Here is a 13,719-nt window from a genome sequence, read left to right on the forward strand (position 1 = left end):
CAGCCAGCCAACCAACCCCCGCGCCCGCCCGATCTCATCTGACCACCCCAAAGTCCAAACACGACACTTCCGTCAATACATTTTCCATTTTCCTTCCATCCCAAAAATAAATAACCAATTTTCCTTCCAAACAAAACGGACCACTACTCCGTCCACCCGCCGTCCAACCACGGCGCACCGCACGCCAGCACAGCACCAGACGCGCTCTCCCTCCCATTCGCCGAGCCCGCCCGCCCGCAGCGGATCGAGCGAATCGGAAGACCCGGCACGCGACGAAGCTGCCCCCGCCACCGGAGGCCGCCACCCACGTGGCCCACCGCCGCAGATCCACCCACCGTGGCCCGATCGACGGCCCAGATCCCGCACCCGCCAAGCGCCGCGGGTACGCGCGGGAAATGACCGGGATCCCTCCCCCCGCGAGAGCGCTGCGCCGTAACGGCCCCCGCGAGAGCGACCCGACCCGCTCCGCCTCCACGGGAGGGAGGGGAGGGAGGGCGAAGATAAAAAGGCACGCATCCCGCAAACCCTAGCCCACTCGCATATATTCCCCCGCCCCGCAGCGCCAGGCCACCCCTCTCTCTCTCTCTGCAAGACCTGAAGGAGCGGAGCCGCCGAGCCTGGGAAGAGCCACCACCCCAGCCTATCGCCCCGCCTCCGCTTCCGAAGGGTGAGTTCCTCCGCGCATGGCGGCCCCCTCCCTCCCTCCTCCCCTCGTAGTTCTCGGCTGCCTATTTCTGGCGAGCCGTGGCGGTCTCTTGTCGTGGCGTATATATAGATCTGCCTGCCCGTTGCTCGAGTAGATCCATTTACGTTCGTTCCCGTTCGGTGCATCTCGGTCTGCCTCTAGTCTCGGGTACTCAGTGATCAGATCCGCGCTTCCTTCCTATCTGGTATGCAGGATCTGTCGTTTGCTTACTCGTGGCCTCCTTTGTTCGTCAGATCTCATGTGTAGATGCCTGTTTTTCCCGTGGTTTTGCACGATCTAGTCTGTTATCATCTGTTTCGCGTCGTTGTTTTGGATCGGGAGGTCGTTGGCCTTGTTAGTGAAAGTTAGGTTATGCATTAGAAGAAGGAGGTCGCGTCTTGGGCAATTAGATCCAGTTTTATTTTGTGCTTCCTGATCTGTTGACCTGATGCGAGATATCCCACATAGAGTTGAAAAATGGTGTTAATTTACTTGGATCTCCTGTCAACAGATCCTCATATGCTTGTACGCCTTTGTTTGTTTAGATAGATGCTAGTAGATTTCTGTTGTACATCATATGCACTGATTGGAAGTCATATCTTGCTCATTAGTTGGTAGATCTTTTGATGTCGTAACTGGAAGAGGTGTGGGTTTTAGTTGTAATGAATTTGTTTGTGTTAATGATGCACTTTGTCTTGTTTGATCCACCCAGCTTAAACTGAATTTCAGTTATATATTCTGGGCTGATTGTGCATCCTATGTTTTGACCCCATTTTAGATTTTTTTTCCTAAATGTGCAACATATCTAGTTTTTTTCGTAAATGTGCAACACTGCTCTGTTTATTTGGCATGTTGCTACTAGTGGTCATCAGTAAATGTCTTAATGTCGATAGATCCAAGTTTTTTTTTGACTGTTACTGGAAATGTTTGTCAGTTACCCATTTCTCTTTCCACTGTGCACCCAAAACAATGTATGCACCCTTACTATTACACATCTATATTGAGTTCATATTTTTTCCTGATTAAATCGTTGTTTCCATGCCTTCTGCTATTATACTGTTTTATAACACACCAATCTTGCTAACTTGTCTTTTGATTTGATTGTTGCTGCAGGTCAGTGATGGCGGACCGTGCTAACCACCCGTCTGTCATGCAGAAGTTCGGTGGGCAGTTCCACCTCAGCTCCAGCTTCTCTGAGGGTGTACGAGCTCGCAACATCTGCCCTTCTGTGCCATCCTATGAGAGGCGCTTCACCACAAGCAGCTACATGACTCAGAGCCTTGGCATCAGAGCCCCAATGATGTCATCTTCTCCACTGTTTGCCAATGCACCCCCGGAGAAGAAAGGCGCCAAGAACTTTGCGATCGATTTCCTCATGGGAGGAGTGTCTGCTGCAGTTTCCAAGACTGCTGCAGCTCCCATTGAGCGTGTTAAGCTGCTTATCCAGAACCAGGATGAGATGATCAAGGCTGGCAGGCTCTCTGAGCCATACAAGGGTATTGGTGACTGCTTTGGACGCACCATCAAGGAAGAAGGCTTTGGCTCATTGTGGAGAGGAAATACTGCCAACGTCATCCGTTACTTCCCAACTCAGGTATCCCATCTTACGAATTTTGTTATTTTTATTTCCATTAGCTTTTATACTTGCATGTTGTTAATTGCTTGCACCTGTTGTAGCAGAACTATTGTCCTGTTATTGTTTTCTTCTAGAACTTTGTTCTAATTCACTTTTGTTGTTTTCCTAGGCTTTGAACTTTGCATTCAAGGATTACTTCAAGAGGATGTTCAACTTCAAGAAGGACAAGGATGGTTACTGGAAGTGGTTCGGTGGCAACCTTGCTTCTGGTGGTGCCGCTGGTGCTTCCTCGCTGTTCTTCGTGTACTCCCTGGACTATGCTAGGACAAGGCTGGCCAATGACGCAAAGGCATCCAAGGGTGGAGGTGAAAGGCAGTTCAATGGCCTTGTTGATGTCTACCGCAAGACTCTCAAGTCAGATGGTATTGCTGGGCTTTACCGTGGATTCAACATCTCCTGTGTTGGAATCATTGTCTACCGTGGTCTCTACTTTGGGCTGTATGACTCTCTAAAGCCAGTTCTCCTTACTGGCACTCTCCAGGTTTGTTCTAGTACCCTGCTGTTTCCAAATTTCTCATGTTTTCTTTTGTTTGCCTGACAGCACTGACATCCTTTCTCACCATTGATGTGTCTGCAGGACAACTTCTTTGCCAGCTTTGCTCTTGGTTGGTTGATCACCAACGGTGCGGGTCTTGCATCTTACCCCATTGACACGGTCCGCAGAAGGATGATGATGACCTCCGGGGAGGCTGTCAAGTACAAGAGCTCCTTGGATGCTTTCAATCAGATCCTGGCTAAGGAGGGTGCCAAGTCCCTCTTCAAGGGTGCTGGTGCTAACATCCTCCGTGCCATTGCTGGTGCTGGTGTGCTCTCCGGCTACGATCAGCTCCAGATCCTCTTCTTCGGCAAGAAGTACGGCTCAGGCGGTGCCTAGAGGGGAAGAAATGATGACGAACAAGAGAAGTCTGTTCCCAGTCCTGCCCTTCGAGGATCTGGCGAACTTTTATCTTTTTAACGTTGGAAGGCAATAATTTCTGTAGAGGGTGGATTTTCCCAACATTCGTTTTTGGTGGAGGCATCGAACTCCAGAGGTTGTCGTAGGTTGGCGGCAGCGTTCTCAAAACATTTACTATCATAGGGTTGAGTTTGAGTTCGAGTATGTGCCCTGAATCGTTACTGGGCAATTTTCCTTAAATACATTGTCCTCGAATCCGACTGAGATTATGGTCAAGTTTATCCTGTTGGTGTTAACACCCTGTTCCTGTTTATCCTGTTGCCTTTGCCTGTTAGATAGCTTGATGATTCTTGCTGCTTTGCCTGTGCGAAATCTTGAAGATGATTGTTAAAATGTTGGTATTCTATCATCTTCTTTTACGAAACCTTTGGAATTTCATTAATTCTGCCTGTCTACCTTTAATTATAAGTAATACCTGACCTTTCGTTAAAAGTAATACCCGTGTCTTTGAAAAAACGTCTTATCTCTTCTCCCTAAGAATTACCACTCTGTAAAGAAATATAAAACCTTGTTGTCTATGTTTGGTTCTTGGAGTGATATGTTTTGCTCCTTTGTCTCATGCAATCAAACAAATCGAATCCTTAAGCATTGAAAGGACAATGGGCATGTGTTTTTTACAATTCTACCTTTAGAATGGAAAATGGGCATGTTGTTTTTACAATTCTACCTTTAGAGGCGTGATGCATACAAAATAGTGTAATCCATTGTTCTATTATATCCATTGTTCTAATATATACTCCCTCCATTTCAATTTGTACTACCATTGCAGTTGTCTGATTGGTTAAATTTATGATCAAGTTAAATTAAAAAAAAAATCCGGATATGAAATTGGGAGTCTCTACGTGAATTGCTGACTGACTATTGTCACAGTTGCAGTTGCTTCAGGGGCCTCTTGTGTATCAGCAATTGTATATGCCTAGATATTTTGTCGAGATTTACATGTTTGACATTGTTTCTTTTTATCACAACACTCATATTTCTTTTTTTAATTATTATCTCATCATGTTAGATTTTCTTATCTACATGACATCCTATGTTAACATCTGTACGAGATAAAAAGGTTGGAAAGGGCTAAGGAAAAATGTGCTTCGGTCGGTGCCATGGTAGACAACACTTTGTCGCCGGTGCAAGTGTAAACTGTAATCTGACGGGCTAGGCTTCGGCTACTACACGATGAGAGGATATCCAACGACCAACGTGCCAAGAAGAGCCCAACGCCCGCCACACGCTCCCACCCGGACCTCGGCGCCGCCCGGCCGACCCGAATGGCGACTCTCTCCGCCCCCTTGCTCCGTTCCCACCACCGTCACCTCCCCGTCACCTCATCGCCGCGCCGCTGCTCGACCGCCGCCGCCTTCCCGCGCGGCTTCGCTCCCCTCGAACCCCTCTCCTCCCGCCGGCCCTCACGCACCGCCGCCCGCTCTGCCTCAACCTCGGCAGCGGCACCGGAGGCTGCGGAGGCAACGGGACACGCGGCCCAGGCCGAAACGGCCGGGGAGGAGGAGGTGGAGGCGCGGGTCGTGCTGCCCACTAACGAGTCCTCCGAGAACCTGCTGCGCATCCGCCACACCGTACTGCTCCTACCCTCCATTTCCCCTCTTCCTCCGTGCTTCAATTGCCGTAATTGTAGTTGATTCAGTCATTCAGTTTGTTATCGTTCCATGTGTATCGCTGACTGACTTGATGCTGGCTGATTTCGTGTTCAGTCACTCAGTTCTCTTACTGTCCCAACTGTACAAGTTTTGGTTAATTTCTGCTGCATGGTTAATTTGCAGTGTGCCCATGTCATGGCCATGGCCGTACAGAAGCTGTTCCCCAACTCCAAAGTGACCATAGGCCCCTGGATAGACAATGGCTTCTACTACGACTTCGACATGGAGCCGCTCACGGATAAGGACCTCAAGAAGATCAAGAAGGAGATGGTGGGCATACATTGGTTGCGTTTGATCAACGGATTGGGTTTCTAAGCGTCGATTGAGGGGTTTAATTTGTTTTCCATGGTATGTTGGTAGGACCGAATCATTCGACGGAACCTCCCATTGGTGAGGGAGGAGGTGTCCAGGGAAGAGGCTCAGAAGAGGATCCAAGCGCTTAACGAGCCATATAAGCTGGAGATTTTGGAGAGAATTAAGGAAGAACCCATCACAATTTATCACATTGGTAAATATTGTTGTTTGGTATCAGCGTTATCTGTCCGATGCCTGTTATTTGCTACTGCCTCTGTCCCATAAAGTGTCAAAAACGCTCTTATATTATGTGACTGAGGGAGTATTACTGAATAATACGGATTGGTGGATTTTGTGTACTTACTGCTGGATTTATTGGGTCATGCAGGAGAAGAGTGGTGGGATCTGTGTGCTGGCCCTCATGTTGAGTCTACTGGCAAGATACAGAGAAAGGCTGTTGAGCTCGAGTCTGTTGCTGGTGCTTACTGGAGAGGTGATGAGAATAATCAAATGCTACAAAGGATATATGGGACTGCATGGGAGAGTGAAGATCAATTGAAGGCTTACATCCACTTCAAAGAGGAGGCCAAGCGCAGAGACCATCGGCGACTAGGTCAGGACCTTGATCTGTTCTCTATACAGGTATGAGCTTACATTCTTGCTTCTAACATTTACTTAAGAAACCATCTGATAGTACTCCCTTAGTAATTGAAGCATAGCCTCAACTTTCCCAGTGTCTGACAGTATCGGACTTCAACAGTTTGTTGACCCCTAAAAGTTTGACGGCATCATGCTAGCATTCATGCTTGCAAGAAAGCGATCAACATATCCAACAAAAGTAACTAAATGATATTACCACACCATGTGATATGAAGGGATCCCTTCACTCTTGTGGCCTAGCAGTGGTCTTATTTTGACAACACATCTGTGTTCACGGATATTTGCTGTCTCTGTGAATTCTAGCAAAAATCATCTATTTTGTTTCTCTGCTATTTCTGTTGATAGTGACTGTAGCCAATGAACTTTTAACAGGAAGATGCTGGCGGGGGTTTAGTATTCTGGCATCCAAAAGGTGCTATTATCAGACACATTTTAGAAGATTCGTGGAAACAAACTCACCTGCAACGTGGTTATGATCTATTGTACACTCCACATGTTGCGAAGGCTGATCTCTGGAAGATTAGTGGACATATAGATTTCTACAAAGAGAACATGTACAACCAAATGGATGTAGAAGATGAGCCGTATCAACTTCGGCCCATGAATTGCCCTTACCACATCTTGGTATACAAGAGAAAGCTACAATCATACAGGGATTTACCCATCAGAGTGGCAGAGCTTGGAACTGTCTACAGATATGAGCTCTCTGGTGCTCTGCATGGGCTGTTCCGCGTAAGAGGGTTTACACAGGTATTTCCTTGATTCTGAATTTAATTCTCTTATATTTTTCTGTCTAATTGCGTGATGATGTTTTCCTGTATTCTGCAATCACCATATAAATATTGAACATCATGAAAGGTTTTGTGTTCTTCTGAGATGGCATCTGCTTTGTCATACTTAGGAATTTGTCCTTTTCTACAAGCGTTCTGCGTTTATGCTTCCTTTCGCCTGGACTATTTTCCACATTTTTGTTTTATCCAGTATGGCTGCTGAAGTAAAGCCATTGTCTAATAACTTGCATTCCAGATGGAGTCCTTTTGTAGTGTTCTATTAATGTGGAGGTTATGATATTTGTAAAATTATTCCCACTGCTCTGACATTGCTAGCAAGTGCTGCACTAGGTTTTTGCAACAGGTTTTGGACCATCCAAATACCCGTTAAATGTTCTTTGTAAAAAAGTAATAATCTTAAAATGTGTTTATTACGCAGGATGATGCCCACATATTTTGTCTCGAGGACCAGATAAAAGATGAAATTAGAGGAGTTCTTGATTTAACTGAAGAAATACTGGGGCAGTTTGGCTTCCGGAATTATGAGGTAAACCTTTCAACCAGGCCAGAAAAATCTGTTGGCAGTGACGACATATGGGAAAAGGCAACAATTGCTCTGAAAGACGCGCTGGATGATAAAGGTTGGGGGTACACGATTGATGAAGGGGGAGGTGCTTTCTATGGTCCGAAAATTGATTTGAAAATTGAGGATGCTCTTGGAAGAAAATGGCAATGTTCCACTGTGCAGGTAAGTTATATATTTTTCTACAAAGAATAAGCAAATTCGTGGATTCTTTGAAGGGGAAAGAGCATATAACACCATTCGATCTTCATATATTTTAGGTTGACTTCAATTTGCCTGAACGGTTTGACATCACTTATGTTGACTCGCATACTGAGAAGAAACGACCTATCATGATTCATAGAGCCATCCTTGGGTCTTTGGAGCGTTTTTTTGGCATCCTCATTGAAAACTATGCTGGTGATTTTCCACTTTGGCTTGCTCCAACCCAAGCCCGTATTCTACCTGTCACAAACAATGAGGTTCGCTCCCTTTACCTTGCATTAGTTTCACTTGTTCAACCAATATTTTTACCTTGTACTGTAGTAGATTTGTGCAAAGTAAAGAAGGTACTGTATATCTAGGCGACCCTAGGCAGGACAACAACATCCTTCTCTACTTTATTCTACTTGGATGAATTATTTTTTTGAGTGTAGATTAAATTACGTTAACTTAATATATGTTTTCCCTTGCGCTTCTATTTATTTGTTATTTCACCGCCACACACACATCAAATGCTTTATTTTTGTTAGCATCAGTGACGAATCCATGACATGTTTCAAATTTTCAGTTGCAGTACTGTAACGAGGTGGCTTCGGAGCTGAAATCAAGAGGTATCCGCGCCGAGGTATGCCACGGCGAGCGTCTGCCGAAGTTAATCAGAAACGCCGAAACACAAAAGGTGCCGCTGATGGCTGTCGTTGGCCCCAAGGAAGTCGAGGCCAGGACGCTCACCATCAGGTCCAGGCATAACGGGGAGATGGGCACCATGCCCGTCGACAATTTCATCAGCAAAATCCAATCGGCCGTCACTGACAAATCCTCGCTGTAGATACCCCTGTCTGTTAAAACTTCAGTTCATATTGTAGAGCACCAGATCTTCTGCTGCACATACACCGCAGGAGTGGAGCGCTTCCGACGAAAACGAGCATGGAGGTCCAGCAATTTTGTGCACAATTGCCATCACCACATGTCCACATTATAGTCAGGAACAGGAGCCCAGCATTCTTGATTGTACATAGTTTGTGACCGCATTCCGGTGCAAGTTTTCAGCTAGGCCTTCTTGCTTGCAGCTCCTTAGACAATCACGTCGATGATGTTACAGAAATGATGCGACTGCGATCTGCATTGCACCTGCACATCGTTGGCATGTCATGCATCTCCAGGCAGCGGTGGGAGGGCTTGATTAGACCGGCTAAACCCAGCAGGATGGATTGCCTGGTCGGCAGACAAACTGTAATGGCCACTTGCTGCTGCAGGGTGAGCAATTGTGTGCTCTGCTGAGTGGTTAAGTCGTGCCGCCGAGATGAATTGGGCTGTGAGGCGGGGACCCGACGACCCGATTGATTGGGGCGTCACTCGCTGCGGATGGGACGGCGTCGTGGGGATCTATGATTGGAGCGTGATGGACGGACCGAATTTTACCGGGCAAGTCGACAACACCTGGGACAAAAACCTGCAGGATTGGGGCACACTGGGATAGGTAACTTCTTCACCCCAGATCAGATCTTCACTTACCCCGCGACGTCAGTAAAAGATCTACTGTGGTAGCATAAAGCGGTGGGACCACGTAGCAGAGGAGCACATCAGGAACTAACTCAATCTTGCTCTTTTTTTTTTATGAGGAGGGCAGGAGGCCTGCCGATTTCATTAAGATAAGAAAAAGCGAAATACAGACTTGTCATCTTCCTGGGTGGAAGAAAGACGGAGAGACGTAGATCACCTCCGGAGGTAAAGCCTTTTCAGCTAGATCCGTAGACCATCTAGCGATGGCTACAAGCATACGAAACACGTCATTTTTAACATCAGGATTGTTTTTTTTTTTTTGCGATGATAAAAGAAAAGTTAACTAGCTAAGAAATGAAGAGACGGTACATCATAGACAAAAGGCATTCTTCCTTTGTTGTACTACCACTAAATTAAAAGCCCACATCGAATGGAGCAAGTTTGCTGGGTTTGCCAGCTTACTACAAATTAAATTATTATATGCGCGGCACCATTTTTTCGGTTGAGTTCACAGCAATGATTCGCGAGACACGGAGGAGAAAAAAAAGCCCCAATTAATCCGCACTAACTCGACTCTATCTGCTGCTACTTCTTCGAGCAGGGCATCTCAGTTCTCACACATGATGATCATCAACACGCCCCAACTAACGCTAGCAGTACAGTTGTACCAGCGCGCGCCGTGCCGTGCCGCGAGCGGGAGGCCTCCTCCCGCAGTCGTGACCATCACGTCGCCTCCACTCCCCTCCCCCGCCCCGGTCTCCTCCCTCCTTAATTCCTTATCCTCTCTGGCGCGCCGCTGCCTGGATCCAACCGTCCCGTCGCCCCTCCCTCTCTCTCTGATCCGCGCGCTCCCTTTTTGGAGCCTTGCGCCGCGCCCCTTTCTCCCTGTCCAAACCCGCTTCGGCGTCCCTCCTTTTGTTGCCCCCGAGCGACCGAGCGAGCTCTCGGTGCCCGTGCCGCCTTCCTCCACCGCCCGCTTCCGCCTTTTCGCCACGCCCCCCTCTTTCTGTCCCCGCCTCTTCTTGGCTAGCCGTTGAGGAGTTGAGGAAGGAGCGGCCATTGCGGTGGTGTGTGTGAGCTGCGAGGTGAGGTGAGGATGTCGTCCGCGGTGGAAGCCATCTCCTGCTCCAAGGTCGCCGCGGCCGCGGCCGGGCCTGAGGAGGCCAAGGAGTGCGCGGCGGTCGCGGAGCACGGCAGCGGCAACGGCAACGGCGGGGGTGACGCCGCGCCGCATTGCGGCAAGGGCGTGGAGGAGGAGGACGAGGAGGACGGCGAGAAGGTCCCCGAGCACATCGACCTCGGCCCCATCCTCAGCATCAAGGACCAGCTGGAGAAGGACAAGGTATATAACTATATATATGTCAGCATTCGCCGCATTCTGTAGCCATCACCGCCGGAGTTGTTCGCTCGCTGCTGCACTCTCCAATTGCGTTTTGCTGCACCGATGGGTCGGTTGATGCCGATGCGTCTCCTTTCTTCGTTGCAGGACGACGAGAGCCTGCGGAGGTGGAAGGAGCAGCTCCTCGGCAGCGTGGACTTGAACTCCGTCGGAGGTAAGTAAACCTCTGCAACCATGCAACAGCTTCTTGGCCGGCGAAAAATCGGTAACTGCTCGCGTTCAATTTCCCCGCCCGACGCCCGTCCTCGTGATCCCGCGTAATGGCGGGCGCCACCACCAGCACGTAGGGGCAGGGCACTTGCGCAGTTTGGCATGTGAGCATGCACCGCCGTGTTCGGCTGTCAAGTGTCAACACGCACGGCCCCGTGAACACAACCCATCCGTTGCTTTCCGTCCGTGCTCGGCTTAAACATATCATCTGGACGGACCCGTCCCTGCACCGGCCGGCCGGCCGGCCGTGCCGTGGAGTCGGGGAAAATGTAAAAGGTGGTGGGCTCCGTTGTCTCGGTCGACCTGGCCTGCCGGACGGCGCCTGTCCGGCCTTGTCCTTTCCTGCTAATCATTTCGTAGGAAAAAAAACACGCATGGATCCGGACCTCCTTTTCTCGAATGCACTGGACTGCTCGGTCCCCGTACGTTGCCGTGCATGGTTCAAGTGTCGTGCCTTCGCCATTGACGATACGATATGCATTCAGAACTTTCAGATACCGATATGTGGGTAGTGCCTTCTTCCTACCCTGAAAGCGATGTATCCAGACCGGGGAACAAGGCATGATTTGTCGTGGTGATAGCCAAGTTTTTGTGACTTCTGGTCCGATCATGGCCAGCACGTCTTGCACTTGCAGCTGCAGGGCCTTGTTTGTCCAACAGAATGAAAAAAACCTTTAGGCGCGTTCATGTTTCTAGGATGGCGTTTCTTCCATGAGAGTTTGGAATTCGAAACGATCTGAGATTTCAAATGCACGGTGGTTTATTGATTGATGTGATGCAGAGACGCTGGAGCCGGACGTGAAGATCATGAGCCTGTCCATCCAGTCCCCGGGGCGGCCGGACATCTTCCTGCCGCTGCCGGCGGAGCCGAGCGGCAAGGGGGTGTGGTTCACCCTCAAGGAAGGCTCCCCGTACAAGCTCAAGTTCACCTTCTCCGTCAGCAACAACATCGTCTCCGGCCTCCGCTACACCAACACCGTCTGGAAGACCGGCATCAAAGGTACTACCACCACCGTTCTCTGCTTGGAGTTGACGGATGTGGGTCATGTGGTGCTCATTCCTAATGCTGGCGGCGGCTTTGGTGGTGCAGTGGACAGCGCCAAGGAGATGCTGGGCACATTCAGCCCGCAGCCGGAGCCGTACGCGTACGTGACGCCGGAGGAGACCACGCCGTCCGGGATGTTTGCCCGGGGATCCTACTCTGCCAAGACCAAGGCAAGTGAACGACGATCGAGTTTAACTATTCAGAGATGCACATCCTTAGCTGCTTCAATATTATTCACGGTCGTCAACGTTAATTTGTTTGGGTCTTGGCAGTTCCTGGACGACGACCGGAAGTGCTACCTGCAGATCAACTACACCTTCGACATACGCAGGGAGTGGCCGTCGTCAGGCTGAGCCCGATTTGTCCGGTGGCTGCCGAAGTGCCTGCCTGCCTGCCTGGGTTACTGCTGTTACCGTTGCCGTTGAAGCAGATCGGTCTTTGTTTCGTTTGCAGTTTTACTATTCCTGCCTGTTTTTCGTGGTTGCCGTTGCCTTAGGGCTCTTGTCTCCTGTGGTGCGTGCGTGCGTGCGTGCGTGCGTGTAAATTGGTTCGGTTGTTTATGTGTAAAATGTCAGTGCGTCCGTCTGTGTGTGAGAGAGCGCTTTGCCAATTGTCAGGGTCTGTTTTAAGGAACGAACTGTAATATTGACTTCATGTAATGCACCAGAGCGACGCAGCTGCACGCACTTCGTGTAATGCTCGAGAAAGAAAGAATATTTGCCACTCACTTTTTGAAGGTTGGAATTCATATTTTGACCAGCGACTTTGTTTGTCACTGGCAAAAGAACCCGTGCATTGCAACAGGATAATAAAACAATGGTTTTCAAATTAAGTCTCAAATATTCACGCTTTGCGCATATACACGTATTTGATGTTTACGCATCAAAGACAGGTGCTTGGATCGAGGTTGTAGTTGATCCTTGATGCGTGTAATTTTTCCAGTACATCTTCGATGCATGTATGAGAAGGAAAAGAAAATGTCAGTCCATGATGGATGGAAAAATGAAGGGCACTACGATGTATGAATAATTCGGAGGAACGCTCATTTTTCACTTACACGAATGACATGGTGGGTATTTTATTTCAACCTTAGTGATGGTTTTGATAACAACTGAAAATTCAGAGAAACAATTAACAACGAGTTATTTTCACTTACGGATAACGGGGTGGACAATTTACTTCAACTTTAGAAGCAGTTTCCATAAAATCAAAGAAGCAATTAACGAAGAGTTTTTTTTACTTACGAATTTCAAGGGCAGTATCAATAACAGACGAAAACATTATAAAAAATAATTAAGAAATAGTTTTTTTACTTACGGGTGGCAAGGTGAGTAATTTAGTTCAACTTTATGGGCATCATTGGATAGGTGAATAGACCAAAAAAACCCAGAGAAACACATCATTCTCTGTTATTAGGTATAGATATATATTTGATAAAAAAGGGTATAGATATATATAGATGTGTAAGTGAAATTGTTTTTGCTTCGGACTTCCGGAGTTGCTAATTGCCTAACTTCAACATGAACATGATGTGCGCACACTCGGGCCTGCTACTTGTGTTGGCGTTGATTTTTTTCTTCAAAGAGAAAGGGTGATGTAGTAAAGTAAAAATAAGTATTTTTTTTAGTTAAAAAACAAGGTTTATCAAATCAATAGGAAACCACGTAAATGAACGGTGGACAATACATGCACACACACAAATAATTACTTGCACCTAATACAGACAAGAAAGTTGTCAATCCCTTTGCCGTTAATTGCAAGAGATAATTCCGATAGTGTAGGATAAATAATTATAAATAAAAAGGTAATAAATTACAACAAGTGTATTTTTATGTTTTTGGTAAATATAATTGGTGAATGGACCCGAGGGTCATGGAGTTCACTAGGTACACCACTCTCATGAGCATAGTAACTGTGGGTGAACAAATTACTATTGGAAAATTGATAAAAAACAAATTATTATGATATTATTCATGGCTTGACCAATGTATATGCATTATGTCCATGACAAGTAGACCAAAACGACTCTGCATCTACTACTATTACTTCACCCATCGACCGCTATCCAACATGCATCTATAGTATTAAGTTCATAAAAACCAGAGTAATGTTTGAAGGATGATGAC

At 47.6% G+C, this 13,719-nt stretch overlaps 2 protein-coding genes across 2 annotated transcripts; both read left to right on the forward strand.

The window, feature by feature from the left end:
* Positions 1 to 523: 523 nt before the first annotated feature.
* Positions 524 to 3,512, forward strand: LOC123403853 (ADP,ATP carrier protein 1, mitochondrial). Its single transcript, XM_045097774.1, has 4 exons — positions 524 to 667; positions 1,799 to 2,279; positions 2,431 to 2,802; positions 2,899 to 3,512. The coding sequence occupies exons 2-4, from the start codon at positions 1,806 to 1,808 to the stop codon at positions 3,193 to 3,195; spliced, it is 1,143 nt and encodes a 380-aa protein (XP_044953709.1). The 5' UTR covers positions 524 to 667; positions 1,799 to 1,805; the 3' UTR covers positions 3,196 to 3,512.
* A 955-nt stretch (positions 3,513 to 4,467) lies between these two features.
* LOC123401941 (threonine--tRNA ligase, chloroplastic/mitochondrial 2) lies at positions 4,468 to 12,320 on the forward strand. The gene is given in 16 exon segments (XM_045095807.1): positions 4,468 to 4,847; positions 5,052 to 5,198; positions 5,289 to 5,436; positions 5,611 to 5,864; positions 6,255 to 6,632; positions 7,092 to 7,400; positions 7,496 to 7,696; positions 8,005 to 8,174; positions 8,757 to 8,895; positions 8,897 to 8,916; positions 9,110 to 9,164; positions 10,099 to 10,281; positions 10,426 to 10,492; positions 11,330 to 11,548; positions 11,639 to 11,763; positions 11,866 to 12,320. Coding segments are annotated over 16 exon segments (2,802 nt in total). The 5' UTR covers positions 4,468 to 4,541; the 3' UTR covers positions 11,947 to 12,320.
* The last annotated feature ends 1,399 nt before the right edge of the window (positions 12,321 to 13,719 follow it).

Source organism: Hordeum vulgare, chromosome 6H, assembly GCF_904849725.1.
Source record: "Hordeum vulgare subsp. vulgare chromosome 6H, MorexV3_pseudomolecules_assembly, whole genome shotgun sequence".
NCBI classification, from domain to species: Eukaryota; Viridiplantae; Streptophyta; class Magnoliopsida; order Poales; family Poaceae; genus Hordeum; species Hordeum vulgare.